We start from the raw sequence: 26817 nt of genomic DNA, 5'->3' as shown, positions 1-26817 counted from the left end.
TTGTTTTACCCTTATTTATGAACAAGACAGGTAAAAAAAAAAAAAGAATAATAAAAAATAAATATATAAATAAATAACTGCATAAAAGAAATAAATATTTAAATAAATAACTGCATAAAAAAAATAAATATATAAATAAATAAATGCATCAAAAAATAAATATATAAATAAATAAATGCATCAAAAAATAGATATATAAATAAATAGATGCATAAAAAAATAAATATATATAAATATAAAAATGAATAAATAAAAACATAAGTAGCTAAATTATCAAAGTGAGAAACACTATTTCTTATTTAACAAAAAACGCAAAAAAAACATTTTCAATCATAGCTTTTTAATTTATCTTTTTTTTTTTTTTTTTTTTAATAAGTTACATTTCTTTATAATAATCAATCCATTAAAGCACCATTTAACATTTATTGAAATATTAATTCAAAATCTAATTTTTATGAAATGCAACAAATAAATAAAATAAAAAAAAAAAAATACGCTAAACACCATTTTACACATTGTAATTTGAAATATCACATTGATTACATGCCCTTTTTTCCGTAACCTGTTTTTCACACATAAAAAAAAACATATACTTAAGAATACAAATATGTATGGGTATGAATGTAAATGTATGGGTGTACATATATTTATGAATTTATACATGCGTATATATTTTGTATTAGTTACAAAGCGTGAAAATAACAGAATAACAAGCATAACAGCAAATGATAAAAATGGGTTATTATGTAGAATTCTGCTCTTTAAGTAAGTCGATTATTTATGAAAAGAATTTTCTTAAAAATTGTTTTTTTTTCGTCAAAACCAATCGACATAGCAAAATCACCTCTACGTATACGTGTTCCAGAGACGCGTATATATGTATATATATGTATATATGTAACATATACATATATGCGTGGAAGAATCGCATGCATCTATTTTTACGAATTCAAAACTTTCTGCACATTGCACAAAAAATAAGGTCGCTTCAAGGCTAAAATATACGTATTAAAGGGGCAAACGTTCTGATAATCATATTATACGTCCTATTAATGTATCTACATTTTTTTTTTTTATTGATCCATTGAAATGTTCTGAGACACGCACTGCATTAAGGAGGAAATAGATGAGAATTCGCATTTTGATTTTGACTTTGTTTTTGATTATAATTTTGATTTTTATTTTGATTTTGACTTTGTTTTTGATTATAATTTTGATTTTGATTTTTTTTTTTTTTTTTTTTTTTTTTTTTTTGAAACAAATATTTTATGTATAATTATACAATTAAAAAAAATATAAACCAAATATTTGCATTTAAAAGAGATCCATCGTTTTTTCCAAGCTATGCGTTGATAAAAAGAAAATAAACTGATAATTGAGAAATCTCACATAATTAAAAATTATAAAAGGTGTGATTACGTCGCAATATTATATATATATATATATATATATATATGAATATATACGTGCATACAAATGTAAATATTATCCAGTTCGACGGGACTGCTAGATAAATCTATTAAACGAATATATCGTACGAGTCTAGCACACGAATATGTCGTACGAACCTGTCGCATGAATCTATCGCACGAATCTATTAAGCAAATCCGTAAGATGAATATATGGCATGATTATATTTCATAAATAAATCAAATAAATCTATCTTTTAAATATTTGTCATCAATTTTTATAACATATAAAAAAAATATTTCATAATAATTAAATTTTTACTGCAAAAAATGTTTATATGTTTATGAAACTGATTAGAATGTAACCAATAATATAAATATAAAATTTAAAAGGATGTAAAATAAATAAATGTATAAATATATATATATTTATATATACATATATATGTACTTCCATATTAGATGACTTTTTCAGTAGTATATAAACAAGAATATATCGTTAGCGTTATTTTTAACGAATACACATATTTGTATATATATATATATATATATATATATATTTATATATACTAGCTTACATACAATTATAATTTTTTTTTGAAGTTGAAACATATACTTCTGATTAACATTAAAACACAAAGTATCTTAATGTTCCACATTTAAAATATTTACAAATTGTATACAAGATTATTCTCTTCATTATTTTTTTCCTTTTTTTTTTTTTTTTTTTTGTAATAATTATTCAATGTTATTTGGTACATATAACTAAGAAAAAAAAAAAAAAAAAATTGCAAAATTACGTTCGTCAAAAAAAATGCTTATACTATATATATATATATGTGTATGTATGTGTGTATATTTTATAACTTTATATTTTTTTTTTTTTTTTTTTGCAAATGTATGCTTACTAAGGTGTTTAAGCAACTACTGCTTTTATATAATTTATTAGACCCAATTCTGAAATGTCTATGAACTATATTTTTTAAGCTTATATAAAATATACAATATTTTATTTTATATTTATTTTTTTCTTTACCTATGTGTTAATTCGTAGTGACGTGCTTTGTACATAAGCATAAATATATACGCATACGTACATACATATTTTCATACATGTAGATATATATATATTTTTTTAATTTCTTAAAAAACTGCACTTATATATTTTTCGTGAATGGCTTTTTTTTTAGATATATGTTAAAATAAGAATGCGTTTTTCAATATTAATAAATTGGTAAACTTATACGTACACGCATACATATGCATATATATATATATATGCATATAACAGTGAAAAAAATATGAGAAAAAGCGAAGTTTTGCAACTGTATATGTGTATGAAAAATTATCACCTTTAAGGTACAACGTCTACTTATTAATAAAAGGGATCATTTTCTACATTCATTTTTGCTCCTCTTACATTTGGAAAATTTGTGTATATTCCTACACCGTCTTTAATATATATATATATATATATATATGTGTGTATATATATGCACATGTTCGTAGGTCTATGAGAATACACTAGTACATGTAAGTAATACACTCATTTTTATAATACGATACTTTCACTAACCTATAATACATTCTTTTTAAGTATACATTTTTTTATATTTTTAGAAAATTTAATTTATGAATAACTATAACATGATTATAGCTCTAAAATTATAAATGTTTAAAGAAAAAGAAGAAAAAAGGCAATGAAAAATATGTCTTCACCATATTGATATTTTTTTAAAAAAAAATTTATAATTTATACAGATCGTAATATATTTGAAAAAACAAAGTAAAAATATTGGAAAATACATATATATATATATAATATAATAATAGGCTTTCCTCTTTTGTAAATTGTAAAAAAATTACAATAAAAGCCTGTTTTAATAGTGTGTTTTGCACTCATATACTCTTACGTGTAAACTTATGTATGCGTAAATTACACCTTATATATATGCATGTATGCATGTATATATATATGCATGTATGTATGTATATATATATATATATATACGTAAAGTACGTATACACATAAATATTCTCATATTTTTAAATGAAAAATAACAAGGACATAATACCTGAAAAGCACACAACATACAGATAAAAAGAAAGATAAATGAGTTATATGTATAAATGTATATGTTATTGGCTTTTAAGTTTTTATTTTTATTTATTTATTTATATATAAATTTTTCTTTTTTAAATTTGCTCTAATTATTAATATCTCTTTGTTGTTATGAAAATATCGTTGTGCTTGTATTTTTAAAAATTAATTTTTAAAACATTTTTGAAACAAAATAAAAGACCGCATTTATAGTGCCGCTGGAATATTTCGCTCAAACGGATTCATGTGCATACTGGCACTTGCAGATGCGCGGGATGTGTATTTAGGTACATATATATATATATATATATATATATATATATATATATATATATATATATATATTATATACATATACATGTATATATAAATATTGCTATATTAGTAATATGCACACTGAAATTTTATGTAAGTATTAGATAGATACATTAACTACATGCACACTGCAGTATACATGGTAGTAATGTGCATGTCAGAGTGTACGTATACTTATAGCATACATATTATATTGGAATATATATTATATTGGAATATATATTATATTGGAATATATATTATATTGGAATATATACTATATTGGAATATATACTATATTGGAATATATACTATATTGGAATATATACTATATTGGAATATATACTATATTGGAATATATACTATATTGGAATATATACTATATTGGAATATATATTATATTGGAATATATATTATATTGGAATATATATTATATTGGAATACCTATCAAAATATGAGTTTATAAAAACAAAATAGAAGCATGTGCAAGATCAATTTCACTATGCTTCTGTACGGTAGCATTATTTTTAATAACTATTATTATTACTATCGTACTTCTCTCTTTTTTTTTTTTTTTTTCTATTTATTTATTATTATTTTTGTTTTTTTAACACATTTCTTATTTAGCGTTTCGTTTTTACAGCATTTCGTTTATTTATTATTTCCATGTACTATAACTATATTTTTGCTAGCGTGTAAGTAGTGTTAATGTAATAAGAAATACATATACCGTATGACATATACCGTATGATGCATTCCTTATGATGTATTCCGTATGATGCATTCCGTATGATGCATTCCGTATGATGCATTCCGTATGATGCATTCCGTATGATGTATTCCGTATGATGTATTCTGTATAATGTATTCCGTATAATGTATTCTGTATGATTTATACTGTATTATTTATACTGTATTATTTATACTGTATTATTTATACTGTATTATTTATACTGTATTATTTATACTGTATTATTTATACTGTATTATTTATGCTGTATTATTTATACTGTATGACTTATATCGTATGATCTATTTTTTTTAGGAACGTAGATGTTATGCATGTTTTCGTTACCAGCAGTAAAATATGTGTATAACTGCTTTTTAGCAATAGTTAATCTCATTAATAAAAGCATACATAGTATTTTTATTTGTGTATTTTAAAAAAAATAGGCTGATGGTTATGTGAAAATTTTGCTTTAAACATACATCCATGTTGATACATTAAATTCTCTATATGATTACATGTGTAATAACGTATGGCCATGTATATGTGCTCATACATACAAAAATATGTGCAAAAATACATATATATATATACGCATATAAAGATTCATACGCACCACCTATTTAAATACGTACATGCATTTTAAAATATAGAAAAATGTATGCGCATTAATTGTATATATTCACACACATCTATAATGCCCTCAAAACTTCTGCACCTTACATATTAATATAAGTCTTTCAGTTAGTCATATAAATATACGTGTGTATATGCCAGTACGCTCTTATATGCCCATCCGCCTGTATATACGCATACGTGTGTATACGCCCATGCATATGTTCTTATGCTTATGTGAACAAAATCATGTTACATTGACATACGACAGAACCTTTTTGCATCATTCGTGTGAGCTCTGTAAAATACAGTTTTATATGCATCAACATTTTCCCCTAAATGAGTATAAAAGAGTAAGTAATGAGAGCACAAGGCAAACAGCGAAAGAAGAAACATGTTTGACAATTAGTAAAAAAAGAGAAAAAAAGGCTCAAAAAAGCAGAATAATTTTAAAGCCACACTAATTTTAAGCCAAAATAATTATAGGCTAAAAAATGTTTAAAAGTAAAAATAATTAAAATATTTTTTTTTTTAAATTAACATGATCTTGAGAAAGTAAAAATGATGTGTTCCTTTCCCTTTAACCTACTTTTCAAAAAAGAAAAGAGAGGAAAAGCGGGCGCATAAACATTTGTGCATATAAAGAACTTACACATGTGCATGTACATGTATATGCATACATGCATATGTATATGCGTACATGCATATGTATATATATATATATTTATTGGTACATAGATACATACATATGTATGTATTGATATATATTGATACGTATTTATATATATATATATATATATATTTATATTTGCAGAGCATTTGTAAGTGTGTGTGTGTGTGTATATGCACATTATTATTTTTTTTTTTTTTCCTTTTATTTTTTCTACTGTATTTTTTCTTCTTTATTTTTTCTTCCTATTCTTTTTCGTTTTTTATCGTTTACCGCTCCCATTTGTGTGCTTATTTTTTTTTTTTTTTTTTTTTTTATCTTTCCCCTACCCCTCACGTACGATATTCACGGCACAGATAAATAGTACCATATGTTAGAGCAGCACAATGAAGAAGCCAAAAGAAGAGCAGACAACATCTGATGAAGATAAATACGAAAAGTACTCGAGGGAAAAAGAGGAAAAGGCGCCTAATATGATAGATGCCCCATCAGTAATATCATCTAATACAGATGAATCTGTTTATTTTGTAAATTATAGAGCTGTTGTTGTAAAAACAAAACAATATTATGTAACTCAAAATTCGTATTTACTTTTTGGGGATGTATTTAAAATATATAATTTGAAAGGTGAAATAAAAAAAATTCATGCATTTTTTCCAGGGGATGAAAATAATCTTGCTGATACATTAATTATGTTAAAAACGACAATAGTAGCAGTAACAACATCAAAAGGGGAAGCTCTAAGAGTTGCTGATGAGATAGAAATGATATGTAAAATTTGTCATAAGAAAAGAAAAGCTACTAAGTTTTCGATTGAAGGTTTTTTAAGGAAAGTTCGATGTGATACATGTAGAGTTAAACCTAGAAGTTTAATAAATAAAACAAATAATGGGAAAAAATTAAACAACTTAAAGAGTGAAAATGTTGGAGACCCACCGAATGGAAAGAAAATGAACATGCCATATGAAAATACGGGTTGCACTACGAATTATACCACCGGACTAAGTAGTAATAGCAATTGCGCAAATGGTTGCAGTGGTAATTGCAGTGGTAATTGCAGTGGTGGTTGCAGTGGTGGTTGCAGTGGTAATTGCAGTGGTAATTGCAGTGGTAGTTGCAGTAATGGTCGTAGCGGTGGTTGCATCAATGGATGTATCAGTGGTTGCATCAGTAGTGGTGGAAACGGGGGAAGTATAGGTAGCATGGGAAGCGTTGGCAGTGTTGGAAGTATCGGCAGCATCGGAAGTGCCGCAAGTATGGTAACCGTTGGAGGTGTTTCCAATGTGGGTGCCTTCAACACTAGTGAAAATGGGAATATTAATCCAAATTGTGGTAGTAGTATAGGAAACAACGAAGTAAATATGAACAAGTTACGCATATGCACGTACAATTCTAAGTTCAATAATGTAAATTCTTTACTGAAAAGTAGTTGCTACATCCCAAACAACACCGATATATGTAGCACATCTAACATACCAGGTGTTAATAATAACAGCCATTCCGATCCACATGATTGCAAAAATGGAGATGAAATTATTTCTATGATTATTGAACTCATTAAATACATATCATGGATGCAAAAAGCATTAATAAGAACAACCAAAGGAAATTATGTAACAGACCATTCTGAAGTCAACATTGAAAAAACGTCAAAAGTTGTTCACTCAGCACAATTGTTATGTAACAAATTGTTAAGACAAAAGACCCTAGTAGAGCAAACCAACGGAAATTTAAATTTTTCTTCTCTGATGCATGTCTACCCTAACAACAACTGCAAGAACAGTGCCAACAGTAGTGGCAACAACAGCGGCAGTAAGAGAGGCGGTAATAGCGGAAATAATAGCTGCAATAACAGCGGCAGTAACAATAGCAATAACAGCGGCAGTAACAATAGCAATAACAATGGCAATACCAATGGCAGTAACAGTGGCAATACCAATGGCAGTAACAATGCCAGTAACAGCGGCAATAGTAGAAGCAGTAACAGCAACAATAGTAGCATCAACAACCACCCGAATAACTTCTGCCTAAAGTACTCCAACTTGTATGAAGCAAAAGTGAACACAATTAATAGATCAAATAGCCCCGTCTTCAACAGTTCTAGTTCAATTAATGTGTTCAACAACATTATAAACCAGAATAGCATAAACGTTTCAAACAGTGGTAGCGGAAGCAGGAATGCGTCCGCCGGAACATCTAACCATAATAACGGCGGAGTTGCTAGCGGTAGTATTAATGTCAACAATAACAGTGGCAGTAATGGAAGCAGTACTGGTGGTAGTAGTAGGGGCAGTAACAATGGCAGTGATAGTAACAGTAAGGGGTATAATATCAACGGCTACAATAACAGCAATGGCGGTGATAACACATGCGGTAGTAATGGAAACTTAGATATAGAATCGATAAACCATTTCAACAATATGAGCTCAAATATTTTACCATACTACTCTAATACTTGTCAACTTAATTGTCTTCCGTCGTCGTCTTCATCAAGAAATTATAATAGAATTAATCCTTTCATTAAACATCAAAATAATTATTTGTGTCGAAGTAATAAAAATGAAAATTTTGTTAACCTTGCAACAACAAAAGATAGCTATTATAATGATAAACAAGATACTGTATTCTCGACCTTATCAAAACAATATAACTCAAATGTAAATATATCCTTTGCAAATATTAATAATTCTGTTTCTAATTTTTATAGAACGGTAACCAAAAATTATAATTTAAGAGATACAATTTTGAATTTTGAAAAGTAATACACCACTTAAGTCCAAGCACGCACACATGTATAAACGGGTGGGTATATGTGGAATCTTACTATTATTATTATTTTTTTTATTTTTTTTTTTTTCTATCCTTTTCTTTTCTTTCCTTTTTTTTTTTTTTTTTTCTTTCTCTTTTCCCTTTTTTTTAAATTAATAAAATGGCTGTTTTTAACCTGTGGCCCCACGGATTTTTAGTGCATTTTTAATTATGAAATTTTACAAGTTTTTTTGTAAAAAAAAAAAAAAAAAAAAATAGATAAAAGAGAAAGAAAAATATCAATCTTTGTCTTTCATTTTTAATTTTTCACCGTAACTTTTCTCTTCGCCCCTTTGTTTTGAAACTTGTTTAAATTTGCACACGTGCCCGTGAATAGATTTATGACTTTACCTCCTCTGCATTTTTACTCCGTGCGCAAAGCATGTGCAATGTGTACAAGTGTATATATTTGTTTATATAATAAATACATATATATATATATTATATATATATATATATATATATATATATATATATGGTATGTGTTTATGTGTTCGTATGCGCCTACGCATTTTGTCAATGATTTCACTTTTGCTTCACATCCCAGCAGCGAACCTTCATTTGTTTATATCCTTTGATGAACTTTTTTTTTTTTTTTTTATCTTTTATTATGCCCCATTTGTCCTTTTACTTATTTGTAATTTTGCCCCAAACTGATTAAACCATTTTTTATTTTTCCTACTCCTCTGCGTATGTATAAACGTGTGTACCATATGCATATGCACAGTCAGTTATAGCATGTAATGGGGTACCTTTTATATTATCATTTGTGTTAGCAGATCACAGTTGTAAACATGCATATACAAATATGTAATGATTTATTTATTTTTAATCGCTTCATTTTTTCTTTTCTCTTCCTTCCTTCTTTTTTTTTTTTTTTCAATTTTTTTTAATTGTATGCTTTAAATATTTAAGCTACGAAATAATGGACAAATAAGTTGGTTCATTTTGTATCTTCATATTTTGTATACATCAGTACAATTAAAATAAAAAGTAAAAAACTAAAAAATAAAAAAACAAACCAAGAAATAGACAGGCATACTAACTATAATAAAATACTTCCTATGTACCCCCGTTTCTTGAACATATCACACATTTTTTAACAACCCTTTGCACGCTTCATTATTCTGAAAAGAAACAAACTCTTTATTTTTAATTTAAAATTTTTTTTTTTTATTATCATTATTATCTTTATTATCTTTAATTTACATTTTATTTGCGAAATAAAAGTTGTACAACTCATTTCCATCCATTGAGCACTTTGCATTCTCTAAAAATGTAGGAGTGCAATTTTTCCAAAACATTAATCTTATTTTTACTCTTTTCCCTTTTTAAACTAAACTTTGCATTTTCTAGCTATCATTTAAAAATAATAAAATAAAAAAAATAACATGGATCAATGCAAGGAAAGAAAAAGGCATGGAAAGACAAGACAAGACAAAACAAGCTAAGACAAAATAAAGTAATAATGCGAGATATCGTTGTAAAATAATACAACAAAAAGAGAGGCAAAGAAAAATATTCTTCAAACGAATGGGAAAAAGAAAAATGGTTAACAACTCAACAGACAAGAATGAAATTCAAACCATTCCACTGTTTCCTTGTTCGTTTGTTCCTCTTTCTATTTTATTATTTTTATTTTTTTTTTCCCTCCACCTCTTGTAAGCTTTATACTCCCAAAATATTCGGGCACAAGCAAAATTGCTTTTACACGAACATATTTTTTTCTTTATTTCCTTACTCATTTGTTATTATAGCTAAGTGACCATATATCTGTATCATTATATACACATTTAAAAAAAAAAAAAAAAAAATTAAGTCCCTGAATTTGACATTTTTCAAAAATTTCCTCAGTCTACAAAATTTAAATACTCATTCAGTTTCACCTATCATGTTCATATTATTTGATCTGTTACCTCTTCATTTAATTATCGTGTTCTCCATAATCCTTAATGCTACGTTTTTTTAGTACATTCCTGGTATATTAAGTTTTCCTATCCCTGTACTCAATGTGTTTATGCTTCCTTTACTATTACAATTTATCACATACATATAAACATATGCATACACTTGCATATACAAGTAAATACTGGTATATATATACGTATGTGGGCACTCCCCTAGGCATCCCTTCACTTTTCCAATATTAACACCATGCCATTTAAATTTTTTGGATATAAATTATTTAAACGCTTTTGCAAAAAAAATGCACGTGCTATGTACTTCTGATCGGGCAAATAATGATAAAACCGAAATGAAGCAGAGTAATACACAATGAAGCAGAGTAATACACAAGGAAGCAGAGTAATACACAATGAAGCAGAGTAATACACAAGGAAGCAGAGTAATACACAAGGAAGCAGAGTAATACACAATGAAGCAGAGTAATACACAATGAAGCAGAGTAATACACAAGGAAGCAAAGTAAAACCAAAGATAACAACACAACAAGGGCAAGTTGCCGCAGTAGGAAAAAAAATAAAAAAATAAAATAAATATTTAAGTGTAAAATCTCAAAATATATGTAATGAGCAATTTTTTCCAACATATATTTTATTTCCCTTCGATGAAAAATAAAAATACTCCAAAATTACTGTGGACCTTTTTAGTTTCTACATTTCATTTTTTATTTCTCTCAGTTCTTTTTTTTTTTTTTTTTTTTTTTTTTTTTGATTCTTTTGAAAAAAAATTAAGTTTGTCGAAGAGTAAAACAAAAAAAAAAAAAGAAAGAAACCCATATTACATCCAAGAGGGTGAGCATTCGTACATACTTCCATACGTACGTACATATGAAACCATTTGCACTACTACCCCAACACCACCTCACATGCCTCCCCTACGTTGGCTTATAAAAACAAAGACAACAAACAAGAGCCAAAGATGAATCGAAGCGATAGCGCACACAATATAATATTACATAACACAGTTATTTGTTCTTCTAACCCTGTACTAAATAAAGACAATATAGCAGATTTTGTTTCAATAATGAATAATCGAAAAGAAATAGAGAAAGAACAAAATGGGAATGCAAATAATTTAAACTCAGTTAAGGAGATACAACTGAATAGTATAAATATTAGTAACTGGGGTTTGTTTATTCTCATCCCCTGCATTTTAAGGAGCAGAAGCCTCGTCAGGATAAATTTGTCAAACAATAATTTAACGAACGTTAGAGTAAGAGAAAAATGAGCACAGGAATGGGTATATTTATGTGTATGTATGTATATGTATGTGTACACTGTGTACTTGTGCATAATTCCACTCGATATATACACGAAAGTGAAGAGTAAACGTATATAATCCTCACATAAATGGGCTCTTTATATAAACCGCATACTCCCCTAAATTCTTCTTGCTCGTCCATCCTCGAAAATAGCGAATTAATATAAAGTGTCTACATATACGTATATGACCATACATACACATATATATATATATATATATATATATACTTAAACATACATATATGTACTTACATTTATATATGTCATATATTTATATGCACATATATTTGCGTGCACCCCCTTCCCCCCCCAGAGATCGTATTTACTTCCTCCACATCCCCTTCATTTCCATTACATATCTCTCATTAATCTTTATTTTTTTCAAAAGGATAGTGCTAAAATACTGTCAAAATGTTTGAATTATGTACCCTGGTTAACTTCCTTAAACCTGTCAAATAATCTGATAAAGTGTGAAGGCGGTATTGCAATTATTGAATAATTTTCCCCTCTTAGTTTAAATGATAGAAAGAATTCTGACTAGATAGATGAACAAAATATAGATGCATACTATTATTCATGCAATGATTCCCATATGAACGCTGATCAGTATGAAATGTCTTGTACTGAACAAAAAGATGAAAAGCAGAAATATGAATTAGACTTATCCGACAACAAGCTAGGGATAAACTTCCTTATAAAATTAAGTGAACTAATTGGGAATAATAATAATGATAAGGGGAACGGAAAGAATAATGAAAAAGGGAACGGTAAGAATAGTAAAAATAATAATAGGAACAGTAAGAAAAAAAATATATACGTTAATTCTTAAAAATACAGGCATAAATGACAAAGCTATATTTTATTTTTTTCAAAAATGCAAAAATGTTGAAGTTTTAGATCTCTCCCAAAATAGTATATCATCTTCTTTATTCCATCAACATATTCAAACATTATTTAATGAACAAACCAATTTGACAGAGTTGTACTTGTCCAATATATGTTTCAGCCGTGATAATATACATACCCCTGACTATGGAAATTTAACTTTGCTAGCTCTAGGTAAATGTTTAAAGAAAGCAAAAAATTTATCTGTACTATCTTTTTCAAAAAATAATATAAATAATGATGCTTTTAATTCTTTTTGTTCTTTTCTAAAAAATGATGAAAATAAAATTAGAGAGATCGACTTTTCCAGTAACCATATAACCAGCCTTGACTAGTTAGCAAACGTCGGCTGCTTAGCCAGCCTTGTTTGCTCAATCACTCTAAACTCCCCAAATGAACGTTTACAAACTAAACGTTATAACACATCGTTACGTATAATAAATGTGTCTAATAATAAAATTACCGACGAGAATATTAAGTCCTTTTGTTATGGTACTTTGTCGAAAAACCTAAATATATATGAATTATCTTTATCCCACAATCTCTTATCCACCAAAGCATTGCGTTTATATTTCAGACGCATTAATTGCACAGGCAAAACTGATTGAGGTATGTACTAACTATGAACGTGTTCATGCGCAGGGGGGCTACCCATCGTTCATATCTTCTCTTCACGCGAAAAGGAAAGCCTGGCAAGAAGGTTAGGGGAAAGAAGGCAATGGGGAAGAAGATGAAGCAGAAGAAGGCCAAGGCAACATAGTAGAAGATACACAAATCGCTCATCCACATAGCCTACTTTACCCCGGATCTAGCACATTATCTAGTGCCAGGAAGAATAATAACACATATACAGTGAATCCAGTTTACAGCATGTCCAACAGTTCAAACGAAAATGCATCAAAAACATTTCATTATAAAAATGCAGATAAAAATAAAACAAATGAACTAAAGGAATTAATTTCGAACAGACACAATGATGAAAATAATTTCTTCTCTTGCACAGGATTAACAAATTTTAACAGAGCAACAGATATAACAAAAAAATACATATTTACAAGAATAAAGGAAAAACTCCATATATCATAAAAATGAATAAATGTACAACTTTGTTGATAATACTAATTGCATATCTATTAATTCCTTTAAAGGGTTAAAATTTCTTAACTTATCTGGTTGTCCTATAAATAATGATGGCATATATCTTATAAATTCTTTAAAAACATCCTATTCTCCATTAGAATATATAGATATTACCTGTTGCCATGATTTATCTGATCAAATATATCAAACGCTTACAACTCTTATGAGTAACAGAGCATATAAATTCTTAAAGAACAAAAACATGCTTTTTAAAGATTTACCTCTGACTGTGCATGGAGTACCACCCGCACTCATTCCCCTCAACGACTCCAATGATAACACGGATAAGGAGAGCCCGGGTATAAGGGGAAAAAAAAAAAGAAAAAGAAACTAACTATTCGTAATACTGCCCTATAAGCTGCTTATATTTCGGCATCACCCTACACACATGCAATACCTACAAAAATATTTATTTATGGCATGATTGTGTAACTTGTAGAAGTTCCTTCTGCTTATCCGTTTTTATAAGCCATTTTTCTTTCTCTATCCATTTTGTATTTTTATATATTTATTTATATATTAATTTTTTTTTTTTTTTTGTTTTCTTTGCAGAATCGGCATGATGGAATTACAAGAAGGACGATCAGAGGATTCCGCGAGATCAAAAAGGGGCGGAAAAAAAGAACGAAGCAAATTAAATTGGAGCTATATAAAACGAAGCAGAACAAACCACACGAAAACACGACACAAATTTCCAAATGCAAATAGGCTTAAAGTTCTACAAGATATATACATTTATGCCCGCTCGAAAAACAAAATAATTGCCCGATTTAATGTATGCCATTTTGCACAAGAAAAACGAGGAAACACATTTCGCTACTTTCATAAATTTGGAGCCATCGTTTTATTTCTCATATATATATATATATATATATATATATATATATAAATATATATATATAATATATATATATTACAATTTTCGTTTTTGCAAAAATTGTGTGCATGTCATCGCGGATAGTTAAAGCGAAAACTCAGCAAAGGCTATATATATACGTACATGCATACTTAAATACATGCATACTTAAATACATGCATACTTAAATACATGCATACTTAAATACATGCATACTTAAATACATGCATACTTAAATACATACATACTAACATACTAACATACGTACATACGAACATACGTACATACTAACATACGCACATACGAACATACGTACATACTAACATACGTACATACGAACATACGTACATACGAACATACGTACATACTAACATACGTACTTAAATAAATACATACTCACATGCTTATGTATAAATGTATGAGTATACGTTGAACATCCCAGATTAGCAAAATTGTAAAATTACAAAATTACAAATTTGTTTTATTCATATTACGACCCTTGGAACAGTGTACCAATTAATTTATCTTTTTTTTTTTTTTTTCTTTTTTATTCCCTTCTTAAATATATTAATGCGTGTACATAATATTTTAATAATGTTTATTTCCCTAACAATTGTAGCAAAGAAAAGATGTAATAAACATTTTCGGGATTCCTTTTTCATAAATAATATATTAAAGCGTAATTTACTACTTAACAGTTTCTCCTATAATAGATACAACTGTACATCATCCCAACGATTAATACCATCTAATCAAATGGAGAATAATAATACCTCTTTTGTAGCTGTATATGTTACAGCTCCGAGTAAGGAAGTTGCTGAAAATGTACAAGGAAGAAAAACAAAAACAAGTTTTAATTAAAAAAAAGTAAAAACTGAAATGTAAAGAAGTCAAGAAAAATTAACACTAAAAAAAAAAAATAATAAATAAAATTTGATGAAAAAAAAAAAAAAAAAAAAAAAAATTCCAACAGTATTTACAAAAATAAACATAAATAACATCGTAATAAATCCAAGTAAAACTGAAATTCACATATCGATATTTCCATTAACTTTTATTTTACTTTTCCCGTCCGGTTAGATTTCCAATATTTTGTTAAAAGAGAAGTTAGCTAGTTGCATAAATATAATTCCGGGTGTCCATAGTATGTATCACTGGAAAGGAGAAATAGCTGTACGAAGGATAATAAAAAAAAAAAAAAAAAAAAAAAAAAAATAGAAAAAACATACACACCCACCTATACACACACATGCATACTCAAACTTTATAAGCAAAATAATGTAATTTATTATCTAGGTCTTTTTTCATTCATGTATTTTTTGCATATATACTTTGTTGTGCTTTATTTTGTACACATTTTTACTCGTATGTTTTTCCTTTTCTCTCTTTTATCTTTTGCCCTTCTTTATTCCCTACGGTACCAAATTAAAACGTTTGTTTCACTTTAGCGGGACAACGAAGTCTTAATGATGATTAAAACAAAAAAAAATATGTTCGACCAAATTGTATCCATGGTAAAGTTAAATCATCCGTACGAGGTGCCAGAGGTATATTAAGAAGAAGAAGAAATAGGTTCTTTTTTTTTTTTTTGTTTTTTTATTGTTCCCCCTTACATTTTGTCATTTTTTCTTCTCGTCTATTCACCTACTTGTACATTTTTTTTGCTTCAGGTTATTGCTGTTCCAATACAACATGGGAGCAAAGTTAGTTGAAACGCATATCAATATATATCCTTCATTGGATGAATTTATGCTGTTCAAAATTATATATTCGCGCGCACGTACATTCAAGTGTATATATATTCATATGCTCGTATACTCAAATGTATATTTGTATATATACGCCAACCCCCTTGTATGAGTATTTTTACGTGAATTACTCGAATACCATAAGAATGGTTGCAAATTTTCTGTGCAAAATATTTCATAAAAAAGCATTTCAAAATAGCATATTTTAACAAAAGTTCTAAAATGGCTAATAAATCCCCCTTTGTTTTATGCAGCTGTTTATGTATATATATTTAAAAAAAAAAAGAAAAAAAGAAAAAAAGAAAAAAAAGCACCATGCATTTTTACAATTTTTCATATAAAATTTTTTCTTCAGGATTATCTTGACTGGGTTTCAAATTCGGTGAAGTCAGTGGAAAATGAAAAAGAAAAGTAACACAATGATATATAAACTGTCTTGTGTGCAGGGCGAAAAAACTGTTTGTCATATTTTTCTTTTTTTTTATTTTGCATACTTATATAATTTTATTTATTTTGCGTATTTCACGAATTTTACCAATTTTTTTTGATTTTTTTTATTCAACTTATTTTATTAATTTTTTTCATTTTTTCATTAAACTTTTTTTATCTTTTTTTTTCATTAAACTTTTTTTATCTTTTTTTTTCATTAAACTTATTTTATCTTTTTTTTTCATTAAACTTATTTTATCTTTTTTTTTTTTTTTATTTTGCTCTTTTATTTATTTTCCCGTGGGAAACATGACTGTAAATTTTTTAATGCATATGTTGGTGGAAACAATATATACATTTAAGTAATAATTTAGAGGCAATATCTTTTTTTCGTCCACTCTGAATTTACTCCATTTTTAAATTATGTTCTTCTATTTTGTCCATTTCCTAATAATTTTAAATGAATTATATTTTTTTACTCAACTTACCAAAAGAGGAAAAATGAAAATTTTATGTCCAAACGATATTAAAAAATTTGCAAATACGAGCTGCTCGCACGAGTACATGCACTATACGTATTAAAACGTGTGTACATACGATCTACATACATATACACTCGAAAACGTGAACTCAACCGTGAACAGAAGCACAAACGGAAATACGAGAGGAAGTACAAACCAAAACACGAGCGGAAGTACAAACGTGTAATTATAGAGAGCCGTGTTAGTAGCAGTAGCACTAAGATCCTCTCTTGCGCATGTGACTAGTAGCACCTATGCCGTAGAACCCTTGTCGAGGCACAGCTCCGTTTATTCAAAAATATAGGCAAACAGTTGTGCATACGATGAAAAAGATGAAAAAGGAAATTTTAAAATTCTTATTCCTCGACTTAAAAAATAATAAACAATCATTAACAAACTTTTATAAAATATTAAACAAAGAATATATATGTGGAGAAATACATAAAAATTTGCTTTTGAATCCTGATGAAAAATCCTCTTTCCTTTATTTTGAGATAAGACAGAATGATGTAATACTTGGATTTAAAGACACAAATAATCAGTTATACCAAAAATTAGTAAACATAAAAGATAAAAAAATATTTGGCCAACACAAAACAAAAAATGAAGAAAATATTGCCAATTTAATTAAAGATATAAAAAATTATTCATATATACAAGGAGGAGCATTAGTATCATTTCATAAAAAGCTACTTAAGGATTTTATAACTTTACAGTTAGAGAATTTTAAGGAGATAGGAGAATGAGAAAATAACAATCTAATGGGGATAAAAAAAAAAAAAAAAAAAAAAAAAAAAAGACAAATTAAAAAGTGTAATTTGTGGTTAATAAAAATTTCCCAAAATTTTGTCCCTATATATCCAAGTGAATTATACAAAAATACGCATTGTTCATACGTATGTGTGTATATATGGGCAAAACAAAAAAAATATATATATATTTATACATACATATACATATATTAGTACTCGCATATATACACGTATATACATACATATATACATACACACATATATACCCGCAAAACGTTCTCTTCAAGTGTAAAACCATTGCAGCCAAATTGGCAAAAAACAAATGATAAATATTAAATACAACAAAAATTAACATGTGAGGGGAAATAAAAAAAAAATAATATAATAAAAAGGAAAAGAAAAGCAAAGAAACGAAGTTATATCTCAGAGCTTTTTCCTTTTATTTCATCATTATTTTTTAATTTTTTCAATTTATTTAAATTTTCACCTTTACAACGAAAAGAACAAGGTAATATCAGCTAAAAAAAAATGCTGCAAATGTGTGGTGTGTATATATATATATATATATATAAGATTGAACAGTATATAATTAAAAACAAATTCTTAATTTTTTTTCTTTTTAGGAAAAAAAAAATAAAGTAGAATGAAGTAAAATAAAGTAAAATAAAGTGAAATAAAACAAAATAATGTAAAACATCGATTTGCGTTAATTGCTTTATAATAATGCAAAAAAAGCCCCGTATTCTTCTTATTCCTCTTTATTTCACTTTTTTTTTTTTAATTTTCTTATTATTTTTTTTTTGTTCCAAATTAACCATATAACGTTCGCTCACTCCACATTTTTCTTAAAATCCGAAATTGCACGTTGTATATAATGTTCTTTAACGAAACTTGTTCTATTCCATTTTTCAAAAAACATTTTAATGTAAAACTTGTGCTTACCATATTTGTCCTCCAATTTTGAAAAGTTTTTAAAAGTACCTGAACGGGTCAGAATATTTCTGAAAACATGTTAATGTCCTGTACAAAAAAAATAAAATAAAAGAAAATAAAAGAATAAAAGGAGAATAAAATGGGAGTACAAAAGGAATAAAATGGGAGTACAAAAGGAATAAAATGGGAGTACAAAAGGAATAAAATGGGAGTACAAAAGGAATAAAATGGGAGTACAAAAGGAATAAAATGGGAGTACAAAAGGAATAAAATGGGAGTACAAAAGGAATAAAATGGGAGTACAAAAGGAATAAAATGGGAGTACAAAAGGAATAAAATGGGAGAATAAAAGGAATAAAATGGGAGAATAAAAGGAATAAAATGGGAGAATAAAAGGAATAAAATGGGAGAATAAAAGGAATAAAATGGGAGAATAAAAGAATAAAATGGGAGAATAAAACGAATAAAATGGGAGAATAAAAGGAATAAAATGGGAGAATAAAAGGAATAAAATGGGAGAATAAAAGGAATAAAATGGGAGAATAAAAGGAATAAAATGGGAGAATAAAACGAATAAAATGGGAGAATAAAACGAATAAAATGGGAGTACAAAAGGAACAAAATGGGAGAATAAAAGGAATAAAATGGGAGTACAAAAGGAACAAAATGGGAATAAAAATGGAAAAAAAGGGGAATAAAAAATGATATAATAATGCCCACAAATCTATTCACCCATGCAACTAAAATTTCCTAGCCTGTTTAAATGTGCTCATACCTCCCCCTTGGAATCCTCGTGCGCGATATGCTCCAAGCTAGCATTTTCGAGTAAATTGCTAAAAATATCCTTTCTCCAATAAAAAAAGATGACTGTGCAGGTTTTGTCGTCCGTGGATCCCCTTCTCGTTGCTTCTTTGACCACTTCTTCTGCTGCCTCTTCAGGTTTTTTATGTATATTTTTCCAAACAATATCAATAATTTCCTTGTCACTTAATACATTTAATATTCCATCAGTAGCTAGAACAAGAAAAGAGTCCATATCAAAATCTATTGTATAAACACTAATAAACGGTTTACATAGAACAATTTTCCTGGGTACTTTGTATGATATATCCCCAAATGATCTGGATGTTGATAAAGCTAAAAATGTCTTCTCTTTACTTTTATTATTTTTATCTTTATGTTTAGTAATAATTCTATTTATACCATTAATATTTGCTATTATTCCTCCGCATTTTAATATCCTCATTCTTTCTTCTTGTAAATCAGGTTTATGGCGTAAGGACAATTTAATTGGTTTTTTATTATGACAAATTAAAGCCCCTGAATCTCCACAATTTGCACATAAAACTTTTAAAGATCCATCATCATCTGGACCATATATTAGTACAACACAAGCAGTTGAACCATCCTTATAATCATATTTTTTCGAAATTTCAATATAATTCTTATCAGTCATATCAAACCCTTTTATACAACTATCATACAGTGCTCTTATTTCAACACTTAAATCATTTAATCTTGAACTTTTTTCTTTAAATTGTTTTTTACATGTTATTAAAAACGACTGTCTAAATTTTGCAATCAAATTTGTTTTTAAATGTGTCATCACATATCTTGCACAATTAGATCCACCATGCCCATCAAATACACCACTAAAGAAACATAACCCATCACTCTCAGAAACATGGTTTAAGTCTAATATATCTTTTGTTATATAAAAATCTTCATTTTCTCCTCTATTATGATTACCTATTTTACTAAAAGTTCCACATACTAAATCATCTTCTAATACCATACTGAATTCTTCAACAGTTTCATCGTTCTGTTCTACGGTTTCCATATCATTTGAAAAGCTTTCATTCATTGTATCCCTTTTTTCTACATAATTCTTGTCATACATATTTTTATCTTTACTTGTTCCCCGTTTGCTAATGTTGTTCTTACTGCTTCGACTGTTGTTCTCTACGCTCTTACCATTACAATGCTCACTACTACTATTACCACCACTGTTACTTCCATTAACTCTTACACCATTGCTTCCATTCATGCTACTATTAAAACTATCATTCATACTACTATTCATACTGCCATTTACACTTTCGTTATTACCACTCTCACCCCTGTACAACTCCTGCTTAACATTAACATTAATGTTAGCATCTTTTCTACAATCACCATTGGAATAGAACTGTTTACAATCCTCATACTTTTTGTCATGATCTTCCACAAAATTATTTGCCTCTATTTCATCAGAGCCAGTGTTTGCATTTTCTTCAAACGAATTTTCAAATTTCAAAAATTTTCTATTTTTTTCAAAATAAATTTCTTGGTTGCTAATATTAAAATATAGATTGTCCTTAACATTGTATAACCATTTACATAATTTATGCACATGCCAGTCTTCATTTTCATTAGCCTTAAACCATTCATCCTTACGTTCTTCATAAATCGGTGGGAACGTTATTTCATCTATCATATTTTCACATTTGATACTTGTCCAGCTAATGTTATGCTCTTGAGGAATGGACGCATCCAGTACGTTCTCCTCCTTAGTAACAGGATTGTTATTGGTGGTACTATTACCGTAATTAGTATCGTTTTTATTATTGATTCCATTCCAGTTCCCACTATGGCTGCCATTACCGTTACCACCACTAATACCACCGCTTCCTCGATTACCTTCATCACGAGCAATGCTTAACGTTTGCATCGAACTAATATTCATTTTCTCATGCGTAAAATCGTTTCCCTTATGATGCATAATATAGTTATCATAATTAGTCGTACAATTATTAGCATTATACGATTTCTTTTCTTTTTTTACATGTTCATGGTAGTTTCCCTTATTTTCAACTGTTTCCTCCTTCTTATATTTCATCAATTCATCAACATCCATTTCATCAAATTTTTTCAAATGATTTTTACAATAAATTAGAAATTTGTCGTTTTTTGAATATTCAATATACCCCTCACCATGGTTATCATCATGATCAACACCATCGTCATAACCATCACCACCATCATCAGCATCCATTTCATACTTAACATAAGTTTTCCCTGTATCATCTTCTTTCTTATTTTTCATCATATACGCCGCTAATCCGTCTGAATTTTCAAATGATCCTTTCGTTTTATATTTTTTCGTCTCCCTCTTTAAATCGTCATTATACACCGTTAAACTTCTTTTATTTTTATATTCCATATTCGGACTGTCTGTTACAGAACATTTTTTAGATGTATCTTTCATTATATTATTAAAAGTTTTGTGTACTAATTTATCAATAATAATATCATTAATTCTTTTGTGATACCCCTTTTTCATTATGTTCATGTTTTTACATTTTTCATTATTTTCATAAATTTTCTTGTGTATATTATTATCATCATTCTTGCAGTTTCTACTCCTTTCATCGGGCATATCTCTTTCAAATTTGCATATATTTTCTTTCAAGTAACTATTGCCATTATCGTTGCCATTGTAATTGCCATTATCGTTGCTATTGTAATTGCCATTATCGTTGCTACTATTATTACCATTACTGTTATTGCTATTATTGCACTCTAACAATTCATCCTTATTTTCTATTGTTTTTTCTGATGGTACATCCCCTGAAGGCACCCTTTTCAACTTGAACCTCTGCCCATTATTGTGTACTCCACTATTTTCATCATAATCGTTTTTGATATCATTTGGTTCCTCCCTATGTTCATCGTCCTCCCCTTCGTCTTCTTCCTCGGCTTCTTCAATTGCCTCTTCTAGTTCCACCTTTTCTTCCTCTTCCGTTGCTTCATCCCCTTTCTCTTCGTCTTTTCCCTCGATTTCTTCATCAATTGCATCTTCTAGTTCTTCCTTTTCTCCCCCTTTCCATTCCACCTCCATTTCTTCTTCTACTACCCCTTCCCCATCTACTTCCATCTCTTTTTTATTCACTCTTAAGTTTTCCCCTCCACTTTCACAATAATAGTTTTCCCCCTCGTAATCAATTGGACATTTGTCCTTATAAGCAATTTTTAAATTATTTTCTTTTTCGTCTACTACTACTCCCCTTTCCACAATACTGTTATCATCACTTAAATTAGGGTTATTGTAGTTTTCATTTTTTATTTCTTTTTCTGTATTATTTGTTATCATACTTTCATATTATTTTATATTCATATGTTTTCAAAAAAATTTAAATGATTGCAAAAAATGTTAGTGGGTATGTTGTGTATACGTTTTCAAGCTTTGTAGTGCGTACGGAAGTATTTCAAGGATATCTACGTACATAAGCACATAAGTACATATATACATGCGTACATATATATATAAAAGTCCTTACATGCAATACATATATATGCATATATAAATATATATATGTTGTGGGACTATAAAAATATAGCCTTCCCTTAATATATCAAACGTAAATTAAACAGTATATATAAATAATATATATATATATATATATATATATATATATATATATATATATATATATTATATATATGTATATACAATATATGAACAAATAAACGGATGGATAGGAGAACGAACTAATGAACGAACAAATTAACGACGTGCATAAATTATTACATAAAAAAAATAAAAGGCGTTATAACAAATTTAACCTCTGCATTTATTTTGTATTCTTTTAGTCAAAATTTTCTACAGTTGAACGATTGAAAACAAATTACAAAAAAAAAAAATTTTTTAAATATTAAAATTCTGCAAAATGAAGAAAAAAATGAAAATTAAAATTATACAAACTAAGGAAAAAAAAAATGAAAAAATATTCAATGTAATGTTTATACTTACATAATATTATATATATATATACATATATATATATATATATATACATATATATATATATATATATACATATATATATATAATACATACTGCATAATGAAGTGTGAAGTGAATTAACATACGTACAGAGCAATTTTTACCGTAAATTTATCATAAGAATATTGCAGTTTTTATATAACGCAAATATGTAAATTGGTAACACGTTGTTATAAATGAAAACTCATAAACAAAATATAAAAATTTGTATATATTGGAACAAATTGTAGAAGACAAAAAAAAAATGGCTATATAGAAGGGAAAAAAAAAAAAAAAATAAAGACTTCAGTCAAAATTTAATTTTACTAAAATTTTAATAAAATGTATCTAAATTCACTAAGGATGAAGTAAAATAATAAGGATGCATATCTATAAAATATTTGGTATATCGTTTCATGCATAATATATTTACGAAATGAAGAAAAATGAAAACGTACAAACCATATAAAACATTTGTGCTATTATTAAAGTTTTCTGTCAAATAACGTAACCCCTTTTTTTTTAAAGTTTTAAAACCTTAAACATAAAAAGGAAAAAAAAGGGAAAAGAAAAGGAAAAGAAAAACAAAAAGAAGGGAAAAGAAAAGGAAAAGAAAAAAAAAAAAATAAGAAAAATGAAAAAAAAAAAGAAAAAAAAATTGTAAATTTAAGATATTCAACTCAAAGCTTTTAATTTTTTATATGTAAAGAAGTTTTGCGATGTTTGCCTTTCCCCTCCTATTCTTTTGTTTTATATGTACTACAAATGGTATTTTCTTTTGCAAAAAGGAAAACACTATATTTGTCTTTTATTCGTAACGATTTTTTTTTTTTGTTTGTTTTACCTTTTATAATATAAAATTCTGTCCTCAGGGGAATAATGATACGCTTTTGTTAAATCATTTACATATATACATACATACTTACATACGTACTTACATACATACAAACATATACGTGCATTTGCTCATACATGGACGTATGAAAATTAATGTACACTTTTCTGGGGACTAAATTTTGAAGCCTCTAACCTTCTTTCCACATGAACAAATTACTTCTCGACAGCAGAATAAATTTCGTTTCTTGAGGATTATTATTCGAAGTATATCCTTTTTTAATTTCTTCTTCTTCTTTTTTTTTTTTTTTTTTTGCATACAAATTTATAACTACAAAAATGTTATACTAACACATGTATTCATAAAACAAATTTTCACTTGATGTTTGTGCAAAAGTTGTCAATTCTTTTTGAGGGTTATAAAATACTATAATGGAACGAGTCTTTTATTGAAACAGCCGTTAATGTTTATTAAATAGCTTCTTCATAATTACAAGAAACTACACAAATATTTTCTGATTTGTCATTAATATAGATAAGTGATCTCTTCTAGGGCGTCTAGAAACCGTAACGTTATCTTTGGATGTTATATATGTACATATATGTACACATATATACGCATACTACCGTTTATGTACATATAATTTAAGCAAAAACTTACATGAACAATTAAGAATTAAAAAAAAAAAAAAAAAAAAATATGCACATGTCAGCTAGTTCAGGAAAATCTGAATGATGTACAAGAGTGCGAAATGACAAAATGGGACAGAAATGCGTAAATATATATATATATATATATATATATGTATACCTATACGATTAAGTTTCTCCAAAGCTTAACAACTGATGAGATCATTTTGAAGAAAAGAGAAATGAGTAACTTCGACTCTTAACACTTCAGATATTACCATTTACGGAAAAAGAGCCCAGCTAGCTATAAAAGTGTGAATGTCGGTGTGTAAAATATAAGAAAAGAGATAAATAACATAATTAAAAATAAATTAAATACAACATAATTTTTTATTTACAAACATGGCTTAAATATTTAATTGTAAAATAAAAATATAATCTTACTTGATCGCCATCTTTTTCTTGTATATAAATGATATGTTTAAATGCATACATGCATACGTTTACGCATAAGTACATGTGGACGTACGTGCATGTTTTCCTATCGCTTCTCTCTTTTAGTTATGTCCTTTAAACACGATCTTCCATTTTTTTGCTTATCATTCGAACTTATGGAAGAATCTGAAAAACTGATCATACATGAAGGTTAATAAATTGTACTTCGGAAGTATTATGCAAACACACATGTAAACACATGCACATGTACACGCATGCAAACATATGCCCACTGGAATTTTGTTTACTCATCGTCCTCATCGAGAAATAATGGTTTAAAATATCTCATGCTGTTTTCATAACGCCTTAATTTTTCACCCTGTAAATTACCATATCTTAATTGATGATATATAATGTCTAACGGTTTAATGCACGTTTCTTCATCCGTTTCGGTAAAAAAGGATTTATCATTTTTACTACTAACAGAGGAGTATATTATTCGTTCAATATTTTCATTCAAGTAGTAATTTACATTATTTTCAAAATTATTATAAACATCTTTGTATTTTCTCATCTTATCATCATCATCAATATCGTCGTCATATTCCTTTTCTGCTCCATTTGCACAGCTTATTACATCCTTAATTGAGCATACGTCATCAGAAACACTGTCATCATATTGCTCTATGATATTAGAATCAAAAATTTTTTCTTTTTCATGAGCAGGCCTTATTTTTTTTCTTTTTAACTTCTGCAGTACTTTTAAAAGTTCAGCTTCTATATTCATTATGGGTTTATCCCTTTCTTTTCTTCCCTTGTCCTCCTTTCTCTTTTTACAAATAATCATAAACAATGTTGTAGGAAATATTGCAGGGAATATTGTAGGAAATATTGTAAGAAATGTTGTAGGAAATATTGTAAGAAATATTGTAGGAAATATTGTAAGAAATATTGTAGGAAATATTGTAAGAAATATTGTGGGAAATATTTTAATTAATTGCA

General features: G+C 27.7%; 6 protein-coding genes across 6 annotated transcripts; 4 read left to right on the top strand and 2 right to left on the bottom strand.

Annotated features, from left to right (window-relative positions):
* Window positions 1–6202: 6202 nt before the first annotated feature.
* MKS88_005871 (uncharacterized protein) lies at window positions 6203–8578 on the top strand (the record flags this gene model as incomplete). The annotated part of the gene is made up of 1 exon (XM_067219170.1): window positions 6203–8578. The coding sequence occupies one exon, from the start codon at window positions 6203–6205 to the stop codon at window positions 8576–8578; it is 2376 nt and encodes a 791-aa protein (XP_067071073.1).
* Window positions 8579–11504: 2926 nt separating this feature from the next.
* On the top strand, window positions 11505–12347 carry MKS88_005870 (LRR12; the record flags this gene model as incomplete). Its single annotated transcript, XM_067219169.1, has 2 exons — window positions 11505–11798; window positions 12237–12347. The coding sequence occupies 2 exons, from the start codon at window positions 11505–11507 to the stop codon at window positions 12345–12347; spliced, it is 405 nt and encodes a 134-aa protein (XP_067071072.1).
* Window positions 12348–12461: 114 nt separating this feature from the next.
* MKS88_005869 (LRR12) lies at window positions 12462–13819 on the top strand (the record flags this gene model as incomplete). Its single annotated transcript, XM_067219168.1, has 4 exons — window positions 12462–12645; window positions 12740–13042; window positions 13311–13342; window positions 13439–13819. 4 exons carry the CDS (start codon window positions 12462–12464, stop codon window positions 13817–13819), a joined length of 900 nt encoding a protein of 299 aa, XP_067071071.1.
* A 256-nt stretch (window positions 13820–14075) lies between these two features.
* Window positions 14076–18173, top strand: MKS88_005868 (protein CutA; the record flags this gene model as incomplete). Its single annotated transcript, XM_067219167.1, has 11 exons — window positions 14076–14172; window positions 14313–14331; window positions 14426–14588; window positions 15172–15238; window positions 15349–15554; window positions 15810–15902; window positions 16178–16276; window positions 16400–16432; window positions 16833–16888; window positions 17551–17610; window positions 17732–18173. The coding sequence occupies 11 exons, from the start codon at window positions 14076–14078 to the stop codon at window positions 18171–18173; spliced, it is 1335 nt and encodes a 444-aa protein (XP_067071070.1).
* Window positions 18174–19881: 1708 nt separating this feature from the next.
* MKS88_005867 (protein phosphatase PPM4) lies at window positions 19882–23244 on the bottom strand (the record flags this gene model as incomplete). Its single annotated transcript, XM_067219166.1, has 1 exon — window positions 19882–23244. The coding sequence occupies one exon, from the start codon at window positions 23242–23244 to the stop codon at window positions 19882–19884; it is 3363 nt and encodes a 1120-aa protein (XP_067071069.1).
* A 2875-nt stretch (window positions 23245–26119) lies between these two features.
* On the bottom strand, window positions 26120–26662 carry MKS88_005866 (uncharacterized protein; the record flags this gene model as incomplete). The annotated part of the gene is made up of 1 exon (XM_067219165.1): window positions 26120–26662. The coding sequence occupies one exon, from the start codon at window positions 26660–26662 to the stop codon at window positions 26120–26122; it is 543 nt and encodes a 180-aa protein (XP_067071068.1).
* Window positions 26663–26817: the final 155 nt, after the last annotated feature.

Source organism: Plasmodium brasilianum, chromosome 14, assembly GCF_023973825.1.
Source record: "Plasmodium brasilianum strain Bolivian I chromosome 14, whole genome shotgun sequence".
In the NCBI taxonomy this organism is placed as follows: domain Eukaryota; phylum Apicomplexa; class Aconoidasida; order Haemosporida; family Plasmodiidae; genus Plasmodium; species Plasmodium brasilianum.
This window is presented reverse-complemented; position numbering and strand designations above follow the sequence as displayed.